Source organism: Bos javanicus, chromosome 4 (genome assembly GCF_032452875.1).
Source record: "Bos javanicus breed banteng chromosome 4, ARS-OSU_banteng_1.0, whole genome shotgun sequence".
Lineage (NCBI taxonomy): Eukaryota > Metazoa > Chordata > Mammalia > Artiodactyla > Bovidae > Bos > Bos javanicus.
The window spans coordinates 61,554,592-61,572,311 of NC_083871.1; the positions used below are offsets into that span (position 1 = coordinate 61,554,592).

Below are 17,720 nucleotides of genomic sequence, written 5' to 3' on the forward strand. Positions count from 1 at the left end.
GTAGACCAGTCTTTACATGTTCTTTACAACTCAGTTGCTGGAGAAGTTAATTGCATCCTATGACTTCATTATGAAAGGATTCTTTTGAGGCTACTTCTGGTTTCCTACAGACTTTACAGGATATAAGAAATGGGGTTAGGATATAAGAAATGGGCTTGGGTTAATTTTTTTTTTTAGGGCATTTACATTCAGATTTTAGAAAAAGAAGAATACAAAACTCAATACTAAAAAAAAAAATCTCAGTATTGCTCAAGTAAAACATCTCTGTGGGTTATAGTCATTGTCAGTTTGAGACTCCTGGTGAGTTAATAAGGTCTGGCTTCTTACAGCTTTGTAAAGGACCATTGTATGGCACAGTTTCAGGGGATGCTATTTACAAGCTGAGCTTGGGCTCACCTGTGAAAGAGTGATTATTAGTTGCTGCTTTTTGGAAGCTTTAAGATGAGTGTTTACCTTCTGCTGTTTTGGCACCCATCCCCATCTTCCAGCTACAGCTGCAGTCTCAACTCCATAATATATCGTCATTTAGTGCCTTGGAAAGAATAGCAAGGTTAAACCTGGGTGCCTAGACTGTAAACTGAGTAAATTGAAAGAAGCAAGTACGGAGTGCCCCAAGGCGGTCATAGCATTGTAGATGACTGACTTCTCTCCCCATGCCCCTTGGCTCTGCCAGGGAAAAAGCAGAAACATCCATTCCAGCTCCCACATGCGTGTGTGCTAAGTCGCTTCAGTTGTGTCTGACTCGTCATGGCCCTAAGGACTGTAGTTCGCCAGGCTCCTCTGTCCATGGGATTCTGCAGCTCCCACAATATATACCTTTTATCTGTTGGCCACTGTCCTAATTGCATTTCTTCTGTTTCCTTTCTATACACAACTGAGAATTGACAAGAGGGTTAAAATAAAATTTAAGTTATTTTCAATTGAAGCAAAATAATTGAACTTTCAAAATGTCTTCAGTGAAGTAGTAATTGTTTTCCTATTCCTAAGGCATTACATTTTTCAAAATAATTGTTATTTGCAAATACAATCAATTTTTGATTATCCATATTAATGGAAGGAAACATTGGTATGGATTGGCTAAAATGGCAAGATTATTCCCTGCTCCCTCCTTCTTGAATAGTTCTCATCAAGGCAGTCATCTTAGCTTTCCTGCTGTGATGGTGCTACATTAGCCATAGTAAGTAGAAAACACAGCAACAGAAAAAGCCACAGACAGTTGTTATTTGCAAATACAATTGGTTTTTGATTATCCATATTAGTGGAAGTGGAGGTTGTAGAAGGAAATGATGTTTAACATCCACCATCTAAGTGAAAATAATCCCCTGAAGTTGATTTATAAAGAAGAAAACTCTTTGAAACCTTCAATTTGGTTCCAGGGATCTTACCTTTTAACCTCTGGAGGAGAAGACGCAGTTAGGAAAGATGGGGTGGGGGATTAAGTATGGCACCCCACTCCAGTACCCTTGCCTGGAAAATCCCATGGACGGAGGAGCCTGGTAGGCTGCAGTCCATGGGGTCGATAAGAGTCGGACACGACTGAGCGACTTCACTTTCTCTTTTCACTCTCATGAATTGGAGAAGGAAATGGCAACCCACTCCAGTGTTCTTGCCTGGAGAATCCCAGGGACAGTGGAGCCTGGTGGGCTGCCGTCTATGGGGTCGCACAGAGTCAGACAGGACTGAAGCGACTTAGCAGCAGCAGCAGCAGCAGTATGAATGAAGAACAGATGGTAAGGACTTGTAATTACTAGAAGAAATGTGTAGATATATTTGTAAAAAAATGATGTAAAAAACATACAGTAAAATGTCTTTTTTCATCTTAGCATATCAGAGCACTCCATAAATGTTAATCTTTTCAGTATTTTGAAACATAACCCTCTTAGCCAATAGTGAAATGGATCTTATAGCTATTTATAAGAATCACTGTCTTAAGTAAGAGGTTTATTAGACTTATAAATGTAATTAAGAAATTGAAGGATTGCCTTCTTTAAAAAAGTATTCTTTGACTTATTGATTTTTAGGACTCTTGCTCTGTAGGAGAGAGGTAGACCCGATCTCTCAAGTTTTTCTTGTACACTGTGGTGCAGAATGTTTCTGTTTCTAATTTTTGCACCCATACTATATACTCATGTAAACATTGCAGTGTCTGCTTCATTTTCCTCATGTATATATTGAGGGGAATAGACTCAGTGATCCTTGAGAGCCCTTTCTAGGACCACACACCTAAGTTCCAGCCCACAAAATACTATGGCTAATCACTTAAAGATTCCATTTCATGTCATTATGTATTCAGTTGTGTCATGCGTTTTGTTAAAATGTTTAACTATCTTTCCACATCATGTGTTAATCACAGAAAAGCTCAGCTTCTGCCTGCTGTTAACTGAAGATTCTTTTACTTCAGATATCAGTGCTTTATTAACTCAACCCATAACTGGCAAATATTTTGGTTTGCTGAAATTAACTTTACAAGTAAGTGGGATTTGTTTCTCTGCAAAACCTAGTGGAAAAAACCATTTCAGTGCAGTTCTTTCTACAATGTGTGTTCAGCTTGACAATTCTAAAGAATGCTTTTTAAACTAAGGTTACTGAGAAAGTAGCCTAACAGCAGAAATGGGAAGAGAATAACCAAGGAAATCAGGGTGTGAGCAAATCTATATTTTATATTAAATTCATGTGAATTTTACATTAAACTTCACAATGTAGCTTTAATATAGGAAAATGTAAATACCTTACTGACTGGCAACCATGTTTACATGAGTATGTAGTATGGGGGCAAAAATTTTAAATGTGAGAACCTGAAACTTAGTAGGAAGGTATTATACTTAACATTATTGGATTGTAAAATTAGCTCTTGTCACCAGAAGTCCAGCAGCATCTTGAGGGGAAAGCACAGACAAGGCACCTTCTGGAAAGGAGAGTAGTCATCAGGAAAGGAACTGTATACCTCAGAGCAGACAGGGGTTCCAACAGCTTGGAGACTGAGTACAAAGTCATAGTATTACCAAGTGCAGGCATATTGTCTTAGTAGTGATAAAACATTAAGAGTGACATAAACTTGAATTCTTATAAAAAGCTGTGTCCACGAGTGAAACAGTACCAGTTGAGAAAGCGAGCTGCAAGAAAGTTGATTTTTTAAAGGTATTTGATGTCTCTCAAAAAGACCTCTTCCATCATAACCATATTATTTAAGAGTTAGGATATTACTTGGTATTAATATATTCTACATCTGCCTAACTGGAAAAAAAAAAAGCTGTTCTGCTTATGTAATTAGAGTATCCTAAATATATTTCTTGAAGTAAATGAAAGTTAATGGTCTATGCTATCAAAGGTAGCTTGATAGAGTTATCATAAAATCTCAGAGGTATTTAGAGAAAAGAATTCTGACTTTTTTCCTGCATTGGAATAACATAATGCTTAACATTCTGTGGCATAGCATTGCATTTTCATTTATAGAGTTCAAATATTCAAAGTAAGTATCTCGATGGACCAACTTCATTATGAAGTGAAGTGAAAGTTGCTCAGTCGTGTCCGACTCTTTGCAACTCACCCCATGGACTATACAGTCCATGGAATTCTCTAGGCCAGAATACTGGAGTGGGTAGCCTTTCCCTTCTCCAGGGGATCTTCCCAACCCAGAGATCAGACCCAGGTCTCCTGCATTGCAGGCAGATTCTTTACCGGCTGAGCCACAAGGGAAGCCCAAGAATACTGGGGTAGGTAGCCTATTCATTCTCCAGTTCACTTCCCAACCCAGGAATCAAACTGGGGTCTCTTGCATTGCAGGCGGATCCTTTACCAACTGAGCTATCAAGGAAGCCCAACTTCATTATGCTAGGAAATAAATTCTGATTTTTTTTTTTCCTGGTTAGCAGACTTTATACAGCTAGGGTCACATGTGTAGGATCTGAGCAGGGATCATAAATGATTGCAGGGAGTTGTCTGGGCACTGTAGGCAACTGGAAACCAGATAGCAGTTGGGCTACAGTTTGGGTCTAGTGTATCATATCCTCAGAAATTGTAAGAGAAGATAGATAACTTGAATTTTATACAAAGTCTTCCAATTTGTAAATGTTGACAACTAATTTAAAGAAAAAAACAAGTTGTTCAAACCAATGAAAACCCGTTTGTGGGCCACAGTCATCCCTTGGGTTGCCAGTTTGCCACCTCTGATTGACCAGATCTATTATACATAAGCTTTGTTTTGAGGCCAGTGATAGTGTAACATAAAGATTTTTAAATGTGGTCCTCAGGAAATGCCTTGCTTTTGGAGTTAATAGTGAAAATGGAATAGGTAATTTATTGTTAGATTAAAATGCATGCATAATACATAAAATCACATTGTGTTCTAAAACAAGTGTTCGTTTTCCTTTTTTGGTAGAAATAACACCATTGGAAATCAAATACCTTCACTGATGATAATATGTCTTGATATAAAATTTCTTTGAGGCCATGTTTTAATTGTACTAGTGTTAAGGTATTTTGTGTTGGTAGACCTCAAGTTGTCCAGACAATAAAGGGGGAGGGAAAAGCAAGCCTTCTTTAAACTATACTTCTCCTTAGGTGACACAGTTTTTTGCTGAGCAAATCACAAGCCTTTTTCCAGATTCATTAAAGTTAAAAGATGAGAGTTTAGTACCTCTCATAGTAGTTTTGTGTATTAGATTGGAGATGTAAGGTCATTTCTTAACCTAATATCAAGGAAGATTTTCTTACAGAGACGGAAACACCCCAATCAGATTGTGTGTCCTTGGAAGAAGGTATGACCTTGATGACTCATTGAAACAACACTTCATTGATGTGCCTTTGAAAACTTGCCTAACCTGCAATCTCAGGTTCTTATCTTAACAAATTCTTCTCTCCAAAACAGCTTGAATATCTACTTCTTCCTTGTAGGTAGTGAAAGAAGAGTTTGCAGTACTAATTTGTACTGTTTACAAATATCTTCTCTTGGTAGCATTTACCCTCTCACTCTCCCACTTAACATTGTATACATCCAAACTACCCTTAACCCTGAAGACAGAAGGGGCAGAAGGGGATTGAGGGGAAGGCTGTAGGTGACGGTTTTCTTTGTCCTCTATGTTCTTTCACTCATTCCTTCATTTAAGGCAGACTCAGTGTCTCGGATCTATTTCCGGGATTCTGCATATGTAGAATATAATTTATCGAAACATTTTTCTTTGTTAAACTGCGACCAGATTATAATAAAATCTGTTTTACAGAAAACTGAGTTATTGGCAAATGCAGTTTCTCTTGCTCTCCACACTACTGTCAGTGTCTAAGTGTCAAACCTGATTGTGTCACTTTCCTTCCTGCAAAACTTTAGAGCTCCTCATAATTCAGGATAAAGTCCAAAACTTTTACCATGGCCTGCAGGTCTTTCATGTTTCCTGATCTAGCTCATGCTTAGGTTTCCAAAGTCAACGCTATACTCCCACAGCACCTTGTGCAGATTGTCTGTCATGAAATGTATCACTCTGTTATCATCCTTAAGTTTCTTTTTTTACCTTGACCACAAGACTAACCTCTTTTATAAAAGTGTGTTTTATTTATTTCAGCTGTTCCCAGAATCTGACAGAGATTGAAAATCTCAAAATCAAAATCTCATTTAGATTGAAAATCTCATTTAGATTGAAAATCTCGTTTAGTTCCTGGCACTAAATAAATGAGTTTCCTGGTGCCTGTCTAGCCTAAAAGCTCTGTATTTCACTTTCGTTGCTTTGTGTATGCTTTTGACAATATTCTCCCCCTTTACCTGGAATATCGTCTGTTTCCTCTAGGGCCCCACTTTAGTTTACCTTCCTGTGTTTTCACAAAATTTTATTCATACATCCAACAGAGAATTATTAAACTATGTAAATTTCAGTATAATCTCTGTCAGTCTAATGGTCAGGCTTGGAATTAGATTCTAAAAGATTGTAAAATATAAACATAAAAGCAGGGATTGGCAGAAAGAAAGTAACCTTAAAGATGAATGAATACAAGATGTTATTAATGGTATGCTAGAACTTCAGTGAAATACTCTACAAACAGTAGATCCAAATTTGTGACTCGGGGTCAAGTTCATTGGGCACGTATGTTTCTTTGGGGGGACAGCTTAGTGTTTTTAAAAACATTGGTATATAAGGATGCTCTTCTATTTCCTCTGTTGTTTAGTCTCTAAGCTGTGTCCTATTCTTTTGGGGCCTCATTGATTGTAGCCTGCCAGGCCCCTCTGTCCATGGAATTTCCCAGGCAAGAATACTGGAGTGGGTTGCCATTTCCTCCCCCAGGAAATCTTCTAGACCCAGGGATCAAACCCACGTCAGCAGACAGATTCTTGACCACTTAGCCACCTGGGAAACCCACAGTCATTTGGGAAATAGATTACAAAACAAGTTCTCTTTCTCTTTCTCTCCCTCCCCTCTTCTGCTCTCTGTGTCTATCTCTAATTTCATCCTCACACCAACCCTATTAGGTAAGTAGGGCAGAGATTTTCATCTCCATTTTGCTATTGAAGAAACTAAACCTGAAAGGTGAAATGACAGACCTAAGATCACGCAGTCAGTAAAAGGTAGGGCACCAGAATAAAACCAGATCTTTTGACTTCTAGTCTTTGCACAGTGTCATCAAGGCTTATATTGTGTTAGTGTCCCTGTTGTATATAGCTTTTCATTGAGTGACAGCTGCATTTGAAAAGGGAAATAGGTTTTTAGCACATGACTGTTTAAGTGGCTTTTGACTGATGGTGAGATTTCCAAATTGCTAAACAGCAACAGAATCAGAAAGTAAACCAAAAGTAGGTCATTCAACAGAGTGTTGAGATTTTTCAGAAAGTTTGCTGTATCATACAAGATAGTGCTGTAAGTTTTGTACAGAGATTTTTCATTTTCTGAATTAGTGGTTTAAATATTATACTGTGCTGTTTGATTACTATTTGTTTTTTAAATGATGGCTTTATGAAGATATAATTGACATGCCATGTAGTTAATCCATGTAAAGTGTACAGTTAAGTGATTGTCAGTATGCTTAGGATTATGTAGTCATTATCACTATCAAATTTGAGAACATTTTATCACCTGAAAAAGGAAACTCTGTACTCATTAGAAGTGACTCACCATTTCTTGCCAACACTCTCACCCCCACCCAGCCTTAGACAACCATCAATCTATTTTTCTTTTTATGGATTTAACTGTTCCAGACATTTCAGATAAATGAGTCATACAATATATGGTTCATTTTGACTGGCTTCATTTACTTAGCATGTTTAGCATGTTTTCAAGATTAATCTATATCATAGCATGTTTCAGTACTTTTTATTATTGGATAATACTCCATATATATATTACATTGTATTAGTCCATTCATCAGTTGATAGATATTTAGATTGTTTCCACTTTTTGGCTGTTATGAACAATGCTGCTATGAACATTTGTGTCCAGATTTTTGGTGAACATGTTCTTGGTCATCTTGGGTATATACCTAGTATTAATAGTAGATTATATGGTAGTTGGTCATATGGTAGGAGATCAGAGATCATATATAATGGGTCATATGGGAACTCTGTGTCTAACCTTTTAAGGAAAACTTTTCCAAAATGACTGCACCATTTTACATTCCCACCAACAGTATATGATTTTCAGTTTCTCCACATCATCGTCAACTCTTTTCTTCGTTTTTTGTCAACTCGTTTTTATTTTTACAGCTATTCTAGTGGGTGTGAAGTGATATATCATTGTAGTTTTAATTTGTATTTCTCTGATGACTAATGGTGTTGAGCATCTTTTCATGAGCTTATTGGTCATTTGTATATCTTCTTTGGATAAATGTGTTTGTATCTTTTGCCCATTTTTAATTGGATTATTTGTATTTTTATTATTGAGTTATAGGAATTCTTACTATATTTTAGATATGTCACTTTTCAGATACGAAATTTGTAAACTTTTCTCCCATTCTGTGCGTTGTCTTTCTGCTTTCTTGATGGTGACCTTTGAAGCATAAAAGCTTTTAATTTGGATGAAGTCCAACTTACCTGTTTTGTTCGTTGATGTTTTGGTGTCATATCTAAGAAACCACTGCCTAATACAAGGTCATGAAGTCTGTGCCTGTGCTTTCTTCTAAGAGTTTTGTGTGTAGCTCTAACATTTATGTCTTTGATACATTTGGAGTTAATTTTTGTATATACATTTGGAGAAGGAAATGGCAGCCCACTCCACTGTTCTTGCCTGGAGAATCCCAGGGACGGGGGAGCCTGGTGGCTGCCGTCTATGGGGTCACACAGAGTCGGACACGACTGAAGCGATTTAGCAGCAGCAGCAGCAGCAGGGGTCCGATTTTATTCTTTTATTTATATGCAGTTATCCCAGCACCATTTCTTGAAACTCCTGGTCCTTCCTCTCTCTCCCTTCTTCCCCCTTGGCAAGCCCAAGTCTGTTTTCTCTGAGTCTGTTTCTCTTCTATAAATAGGTTCATTTGTGCTACATTTTAGATTCCACATATAAGTGATATCATGTAATATGGGGCTTTCCACATGGCTCAGTGCTAAAGAACCTGCGACTGCCTGCAATGCAGGCGACGTGGGTTCAGTCTCTGGGTCAGGAAGATCCCCTGGAGAAGGAAATGGCAACCCACTCCAGTATTCTTGCCTGAGAAATCCCATGGACAGAGGAGGCTGGCAGGCTGTAGTCCATGGGGCCAGAGAGTCAGACATAACTTAGCGACTAAACCACTACCACCATATGCTATTTGTCTTTCTCTTTCTGACTTACTTCACTTAGTATGATAATCTAGTTGTTTCCATGTTGCTACAAATGACATTATTATTCTTTTTTATGCCCCAGTAGTATTCCATTGTATATATGTACCACACCATCTTTATCCATTCATCTGTTGATGGACATTTAGGTTGTTTCCATATTTTGGCTATTGTGAACCGTGCTGCTATGAACATAGGGGTGCATGTATCTTTTTGTATTATAGTTTTGTCCAGTTATATTCCCAGGAGTGGGATTGCTGGATCATGTGGTAATTCTATTTTTAGTTTTCTGAGAAACCTCCGTACTTCTTTCCTCGGGGGCTGAACCAACTTACATTCCCACCAACAGCATAGGAGGGTTCCCTTTTCTTCATACCCTCTCTAACATTTGTTATTTGTAGACTTTTAAATGATGACCATTCTGACCAGTGTGAGGTGGTACCTCATTGTAGTTTTGATTTGCTTTTCTCTAATAAGTAGTGGTGTTGAGCATCTTTTTATGTGCCTGCTGGCCATCTGTATGTCTTCTTTGGGGAAATGTCTATTAAGGTCATCTGCCCATTTTTCGACTGGGTTTTTGTTGAGTTGTATGAGATATTATTTATATATCTTAAGATTACAACTTTGTCTGTTGCATCATTTGCAAATTTTTCTTCCATAAGTTATCTTTTCATTTTTTAAAAAATGGTTTTCTTTACTGTGCAAAAGCTTGTAAGTTTGATTATGTCCCATTTGTTTATTTTTGCTTTTGTTTCAATTTCCTTGGGAGACTAACCTAAGAAAATATTGGTATGATTTATGTCAGAGAACGTCTTGCCTAGTTTTTATGTGGAGTCCTTAGGGTTTTCTATTTATGGTATCATGTCATCTGCATATAGTGACAATTTTATCTTTTCCTTTCCAATTTGGATACCTTTTCCTGCATTTTCTTGTCCGATTGCTGCTAGGACCTCCAATACTATGTTGAACGGAAGTGGTGAGAGTGGGCATCCTTAACTTGTTCCAGATTTTAGTGGGAAGGCTTTTAGCTTTTCACTGTTGAGTATTATATTATCTGTGGGTTTGTCATAAATGACTTTATTATGTTGAGATATGTTCCCTCTGTTCCTGCTTTGGTAAGAGTTTTTAATCATAAATGGATGTTGAATTTTGTTAAGTTCTTTTTCTACATCTATTGAGATACATGTGTTTTTTTACTTTTGTTAACGTGGTATAACGTGGTTGATTTTGTGTATGCTGAACCGTCCTTGTGAATTGGGGATGAATCCCACTTGGTCATGGTGTGTGATCTTTTTTTTATGTGTTGTTGGGATTTGGTTGCTAATATTTTGTTGAGAAGTTTTGCATCTATATTTATTGAAGATACTGGCTTGTAATTTTCTTTTTTGGTGGTGTTTTTGGTCTTGGTTTAGGGTGATGGTGGCCTCATAGAATGTCTTTGGGAATGTTCCCTCCACTTCAGTCTTTTGGAAGAGTTTGAGAAGAACTGGTATTAGTTCTTCTTTGTATGATTGGTGGACTTCATCTGTGAAGTCATCTGGTCCTGGACTTTGATTTGTAGGAATCATTTTTTTTTTTTATGATTACAGATTCTATTTCACGTCTAGTGATCCATCTCTTAAAATTATCTTTCTTGATTCAGTTTTCGCAGGCTGTACATTTCTAGAAAGTTGTCCATTTCTTCTAGGTTGTCAAATTTGTTGACATGTAATTGTTCAGAGTATTCTTTTATGGTTTTTTGTATTTCTGTAGTATCGCTCAAGATTTCTCCTTTTTCATTTCTTATTTTGTTTGGGTACTCTCTCATTTCTTCTTGGTGAACCTGGCTAGAGGTTAATTTTGTTTACCCTTTTAAAGAACCAGCTCTTGTTTTTGTTTTTCTATTGTTTTTCTATTGTTTTTAAAATCTATTTTATTTCCTTCCTAATATTTATTTTTTAAAATTTTATTTATTTTGGCTGTGCTGGGTCTTCATTGCCACTCAGGCTTTTCTCTGATTGTGGCAGGTGGGGCCTGCACTGTGCGTGGGCTTCTCATTGTGGTGGCTTCTTTTGTTGCAGAGCACAGGCTCTGCAGAGTGTGGGCTTCAGGAGTTGAGGCATGTGGGCTCAACAATTGCAGTTCCCAGGTTCTGGAGCACAGGTTCAATAGTTGTGATGCACGGGCTTAGCTCCAAGGCATGTGGGATCTCCTCAGACTAGGAATTGAACTCACATCTCCCACATTGGCAGGAAGACTCTTCACCACTGAGCCACCAGGGAGTGTGAAGACAGTGAAAGTGTCAGTTGCTCAGTCATGTCAAGTTGCCTTGGTTTTCCAGTGCAAGGGCTACCTGATGATAAGGATTTTCTAGGAAGGAGGGGTTATCATTATTATCATTGTTATTAAAAGCTCATTATCCCCTCCCTTTAGAATTTTGAAAGAAAGTGTTAGTCACTCAGTCATGTCCAACTCTTTGTGACCTCGTGGACTGTAGCCCACCAGGCTCCTCTGTCCATGAGATTCTCCAGGCGAGGATACTGGAGCAGGTTGCCATTCCTTTCTCCGGGGGATCCTCCTGACCCAGGGAACAAATCTGGGTATCCCGCATCGCAGGCAGATTCTTTACTATCTGAGCCACCAGGGAAGCCCTCCCTAATCTTGATTATTTCCTTCCTTCTGCTGACTCTAGGTTTTGTATATTTGTCTTTTTCTTTTACGTGCCAGGTTAGGTTGTTTCCTTGAGATTTTTTCTTGTTATTTGATGAAGGTCTGTTGTACTTTTAAATTTCGTAAAAGTTGTTTTGGTAGTGGTCCACCTCAGGGGGGGTCTTGCATAGATTCTGTTGGAAGGAGCTTGGTCAGTTAGCTGTGCAGTGGAGGCACCTTCTGTAAAAGGCCTACCATAGCATTATAGTCAAGGGAGAAGGACCACAGCTGAACCAGTTATACAGGAATTGTTCACTCCTTCTTCCATATACTGAGTATATTCAGTACACAGAAAGCACAGTCACTCAGTCATGTCCAACTCTCTGTGACCCCATGGACTGTAGACCACCAGGCTCCTCTGTCCAGGGCATTTTCCAGGCAAGAATACTGGAGTGGGTTGCCATTTCCTACTTCAGGGGGATCTTCCCAACCCAGGGATCAAAACCACGTCTCCAGGGTCACCGACATTTGCAGGCAGATTCTTTAACCCGCTGAGCCACAGAATATATTAAAAGTACTGAATATTCAATATGCTGAAGGGAAATGGGGGAGAGATGAGGAGGACTCAAATCACTGATTATGCCTTCCTTTCCTAGTGAAAGTTCTTTAGGTCCCAGACCAGGCCCTGCCTAGGGGAGGTGAAAAATCTTTAATTAGATATATGATTTATGTTTTAAATTGGTTAAATTAACTTGAACTTTTTTTCTTTTAATACTTGAATGTTATTGGAAGTTAAAGAAATGGTAGAGATATATTTGAAGATAGGAAAGGGATATTCTGAATGGCAAACTGAAAGTGATGATTGGGGAATTCCCTGATGTTTGTTTGAATCTCCCACAAATAATATTGGGAGATGTAGTTTTCTGATTAACTTAAATGATATTAATGGAGAAGAGAGATTTTGACATGAAATTTATTGCCTCTTAAACATATTAACCATGTGAGGGTGTATGAAAGTTTGATTCCCAAAGTGGTATAGATATTGATTCTCTGAGCTCTAGGGGGAAAGGATGAACTTTCTTTTATTTCCTATTTTAAAAAATAAAAACTTGTGGCGAGGTGTGGATCAAAGGGTACCAAAATTCAGTTATAAACTTGGAATAAGTCCTGGGCATCTAAAATACAGCATAATGATTATAGGTAATAATAATATATTTTATACTTGAAATTTGCTAAGATCTTATGTTCCCACTGCATATGTGAGGTGATGGATTTGTAAATTAATTTGATTGTACTATTCATTCCACAGTGTGTGTGTATATATATATTGTCATCACATTGTATACCTTGAACACATCATTGTACAATTCCTAAAATGACATAGAAAATGTCATTTTCCTATGACATTTTTCATAGGAAAATGATTTTTTCCTATGCATATTGTAAACAATTTAAACAACTCCTGTAAAGTGCAAACAAACATCAGTGTAGCACATTACCCTTTCCCAAAGATGAACATCATATCATGTAGCGTTTGGGTGTATCCTTCCAGGCTTCTTTGTGCCTTTTAAAATTGCTTATTGCCTTTTCTTTTTTCCAAAGTTGAAATCATACTTGTAAAATCTTTGTGGCCTGTAGGAGGTTGCATGCTGCTGCTGCTGCTAAGTCGCTTCAGTCGTGTCCGACTCTGTGCGACCCCATAGACGGCAGCCCACCAGGCTTCCCCGTCCCTGGGATTCTCCAGGCAAGAACACTGGAGTGGGTTGCCATTTCCTCCTCCAATGCAAGAAAATGAAAAGTGAAAGTGAAGTCACTCAGTCGTGTCTGGCTCTTAGCGACCCCATGGACTGCAGCCTATCAGGCTCCTCCGTCCATGGGATTTTCCAGGCAAGAGTACTGGAGTGGGGTGCCATCGCCTTCTCCTAGGAGGTTGCATAATGAAGCAGAAATTGTTGTCACACAGAAATACTGATGAAGTAACCACTGAACACTGCTGACTTGTCTCTTAAAACTTGAATATATTCACCTGTCCAACCACTGTCTCTCTATGTTGGAGTCTAATGCAAATGGATTGGGAAGTCAGTGAAGGATATTAGAAATCTGTGTGATCACTGACAAATGTGTCTAGGTTGGACCAGTTGAAAATTAATAAAAAAAAAATTCTAGAGATGACCACAGGATGGGCACTTCAGTGAAGAATGATTGAATATGACATATTAAGCTAAGCTTTTGGGACCATCTGTGTAGCTCCCATGTAGGGTTGCTACCATGCTGGTGCATGTAAGTCGTGCAGTGAAAGAAAAAATGTGCTGTTGTATGTCATTTTGATAGAAAAATTACATCCCTTCTCTAAAAAGCTCCCACTATTTTTATTCTTTCTTTGATGTATGTAATAGTTGATAGGAACAAGGTTTCCCCAGTGTTGTTAAACTGCCAATATAATTTTTTAATCTTATATTTGTTAGAGTACTTTTTCAGGATAAATTTTCAATCAAATCTTTGTTCCCAATTATGAATATAAATGCATACTTACTATGAATGTGAATTCTTAGTTCAGTTCAGTCACTCAGTCGTGTCTGACTCTTTACAACCCCATGAATCGCAGCATGCCAGGTCTCCCTGTCCATCACCAACTCCCGGAGTTCACTCAAACTCATGTCCATCGAGTCAGTGATGTCGTCCAGCCATCTCATCCTCTGTCGTCCCCTTCTCCTCCTGCCCCCAATCCCTCCCAGCATCAGAGTCTTTTCCAATGAGTTAACTCTTCGCATTAGGTGGCCAAAGTATTGGAGTTTCAGCTTCAGCATCAGTCCTTCCAATGAACACCCAGGACTGGTCTCCTTTAGGATGGACTGGTTGGATCTCCTTGCAGTCCAAGCGACTCTCAAGAGTCTTCTCCAACACCACAGTTCAAAAGCATCAATTCTTCGGTGCTCAGCTTTCTTCACAGTTCAACTCTCACACCCATACATGACCACTGGAAAAACCATAACCTTGACTAGACCGAATTCTTAGTAGCCTTCTATTAAGTACCATTTGTTGGTGATAACTAGGATCACCTGTATTTAAGTTTTTCCAAATTCTCTAGACTGTTTTATATCTGCTATAATAGTAACCAGATAATAACATTTTCCTACTGAGTAAGCATATACTAGAAAAGCTAATTTTTCCTAAATTAAGTAGATACTTTTAAAAACTTATAAGCACAAGTTATAATAAAAATTTTCTTTAGCTTTTGTTTAGGTCTAAATATAAGTCCAATATAGAAGTACCACTTCTGTATCTTATGTAATTAAGGCAAAATTTCTCACTTTCTTCTAACACTGGTATATTGATGATTAGTGACCTTTAGGGGCTTCCCTTATAGCTCAGTCAGTAAAGAATCTGCCTGCAATGCAGGATACCCAGGTTTGATTCCTAGGTCGGGAAGATCCCCTGGAGAAGGAAATGGCAACCCACTCCAGTATTCTTGCCTGGAGAATCCCATGGACAGAGGAGCCTGGCAGCTACAGTCCATGGGGTCACAAGAGTCGGACTCGACTTAGGGACTTAACTACTAACTACTACTCCTACTAGTGACCTTAGACCAGTGTATGCAAATACCTTAGCTAATCTAGCGCCGAAGAACTGATGCTTTTGAACTGTGGTGCTGGAGAAGACTCTTGAGAGTCCCTTGGACTACAAGGAGATCCAACCAGTCCATTCTGAAGGAGATCAGCCCTGGGATTTCTTTGGAAGGAATGATGCTAAAGCTGAAACTCCAGTACTTTGGCCACCTCATGCGAAGAGTTGACTCATTGGAGAAGATTCTGATGCTGGGAGGGATTGGGGGCAGGAGGAGAAGAGGACGACAGAGGATGAGATGTCTGGATGGCATCACTGACTCGATGGACGTGAGTCTGAGTGAACTCCGGGAGTTGGTGATGGACAGGGAGGCCTGGCTGCGATTCATGGGGTCGCAAAGAGTCGGACACGACTGAGCAACTGAACTGAACTGAATCTGCTAAAATGGGCTTTTAATTATGTGCTAATTTGTTCTTTTAATTATCCTGGTTATCAGATAAGTAAATTAGCCTCTGGGTTATTTGCTGTGTTCCCATTCTCTGAGACCCTTCTAGCTTTCTACTGTGCTGGTGAATCACCTGGGAAATGTTAAAATGCAGATTCTGATTCAGTATGCACGCATCTTGGAGGCAGGCAAAATTCTGAAGTTGAAACCAGTTTCCAGGACAATTCAATGCTTCTGGCTTTTGGACCAAGGTTTTCCCAGGTGGCACAGTGGTAAAGAATTCTGCCCACTCCAGTACTCTTGCCTGGCAAATCCCATGGACAGAGGAGCCTGGTAGGCTGCAGTCCATGGGGTCGCTAGGAGTCGGACACGACTGAGCGACTTCACTTTCACTTTTCACTTTCATGCATTGGAGAAGGAAATGGCAACCCACTCCTGTGTTCTTGCCTGGAGAATCCCAGGGACGGGGGAGCCTGGTGGGCTGCCGTCTATGGGGTCGCACAGAGTCGGACACAACTGAAGCGACTTAGCAGCAGCAGCAGCAGCAGCAGCAGTGGGGACATATATGTTTACTTATAACTTGTAGTGCCTGAGCTTTACTGTACTTTTTGTGTTGAGCCTGTCATCTACAGTGGTGATATTTATAAAGAATGATGACATAATGGTGGTGATTACAATGCTGATGTAATAATTGACATGTATTGACTACTTGTATCTGCCACTGTGCTTTACAGAGGCTGGTAGTTTTTCTCAACAGAACCATGAAGTAGACATTATTGTAGTTATCCTCATTTACTAATGAGGAGGCTTAGTAATAAGTAACTTGCTCAGAGTCACACAGCCAGAAGGTGGCAGAGCCAGGATATCAGCTCAGGTAGTGTGACTCTAGAGGTTGTACTTTTCATCTCTTTACTAGTCTGATGACAGCTAGAAATTTTAGACTTAATATAACAGGTGTCTGAATTTTCTAGCTTCTGTCACCATTCATATAAGATATATATGTGAATTTTCTAGATTTTTTCCAGAAGATCTTTCAATAGCATTTTCTATTCTTATGTTTACCTTTTTGGTGGCTTTCCCATAGATGCTCATCATCTGTGATTTTTTACGAATTTTCTTACTTTTCTTAGTCTTTCTGTATATTTCTGTTTGCAGAAAAAGATCCCAACGTTCATATTCTTTTCATGTGAAAATTTATGAAGAATGAAAAGTAGATAGTACCCTGCCCTGAATGATAGATACAAAGTATTTTTAGTAATATTGAGACTGTGTTTTCTGTCAAAGGAGAACATCAAGTTCTATAGGATCATCATAGAAGAGTGGTTGATTCTTTTGTGTGTTCTTAAAAATTGGAAATATTTTTTTCTTTATCCAAGTGGTAATTATATACTAGTGATTAGTCTGGAAACATACCTTCTGAGTTCTGCAAAACCACCAGATGGTCTCAGAGAAGCCAAGAGAAACTAAGAACTCAGCCTGTTAGATACTGACAGGTGTGTAGTGCTTGAGCCCCTTTATCCCATGCTAAGAAGTATGTACATAAGTGTTTTGTAAAAACTTGTGAAAATGAGTGAAAACTCTTTAGGATTAGAAAAATGTGCTTAGCTACAATTTAATTTGTAAATCAGTAAACACAGAACAGGTCATGATAAGCATATAGCTCAGTACTCACATCAGAGTAATCGGAGACAATTTACTTCATCTCTGTTTCTTTTACAGTCCATCAATATTATGGAACTGACTTTACAAAAGTATGGAAGTTATGAAAAATTTGAACAGGCCACCGGTGGTAGCCTGCTATCTAAAACTCGAATCTGGAGTCATGTTAGGAAGTACATGATGAAAGAAGGCTGCATGGGTGAGGTATGAAATCATGAGTGAACATGATGAGTTGACTGAACATTGTAACTCTCAGTGAGTGCTACGTGTTTTTTCTTTTTTTTTTTCCTGCGGGTTATGTTTTCCCAACATTATTTTACTCATTAAATAAGTCATCCAGATTTCTAATTATATATAAGTTTAAGTTTTTGTTGCATTGACTTGTGTTCAGTTTATTTTTCCCCTTATTACCATTTTTGTGTAGCTTGTTGGGAGTATATGAATTGGTTTAGGAAAATTATTAAGGAAGATATTTGCCACAGCGGCTTTTTTTATTAGTGGCTGGTTCCTAGTGTTCAGTCTCAAAATAAGCGTTGATCTAGCAGTGACTAGGACTCTGGCTCCTGCACCTTCCTTCGCATCGTTTCATCCCAGGGACTATATTGGAGAGCAGAGCAGAGGCACAGTTCCAATTCTTTGTGTCTTCCGCATAGCTGTCTACTTTTCTTTCAATCTAGTCAAGGTTCTTGAGTT

The 17,720-nt window shown here is 38.7% G+C and overlaps 2 protein-coding genes across 13 annotated transcripts in view; one reads left to right on the forward strand and one right to left on the reverse strand.

The window, feature by feature from the left end:
* ANLN (anillin, actin binding protein) overlaps positions 1–17,720 on the reverse strand; it is a 175,424-nt gene that overhangs the window by 105,487 nt on the left and 52,217 nt on the right. The gene's annotated exons all lie outside the window — the stretch shown is intronic.
* Positions 1–17,720, forward strand: part of MATCAP2 (microtubule associated tyrosine carboxypeptidase 2) — a 78,540-nt gene that overhangs the window by 36,728 nt on the left and 24,092 nt on the right. For 5 of the 10 annotated variants that reach the window (XR_009735930.1, XM_061414141.1, XM_061414140.1 and 2 more), the window contains one exon: positions 17,088–17,231. Coding sequence is in view for 9 of the 10 variants with exons in the window: in XM_061414141.1 (XP_061270125.1) it covers positions 17,088–17,231 (144 nt within the window). In the remaining variant the exon portion in view is untranslated. Of the gene's footprint in view, positions 1–11,218; positions 11,403–12,355; positions 12,560–14,146; positions 15,253–16,096; positions 16,243–16,671; positions 16,862–17,087; positions 17,232–17,720 lie in introns of those variants that run through there. The other 5 variants (XM_061414146.1, XM_061414147.1, XM_061414142.1 and 2 more) reach the window with 5 other exon arrangements.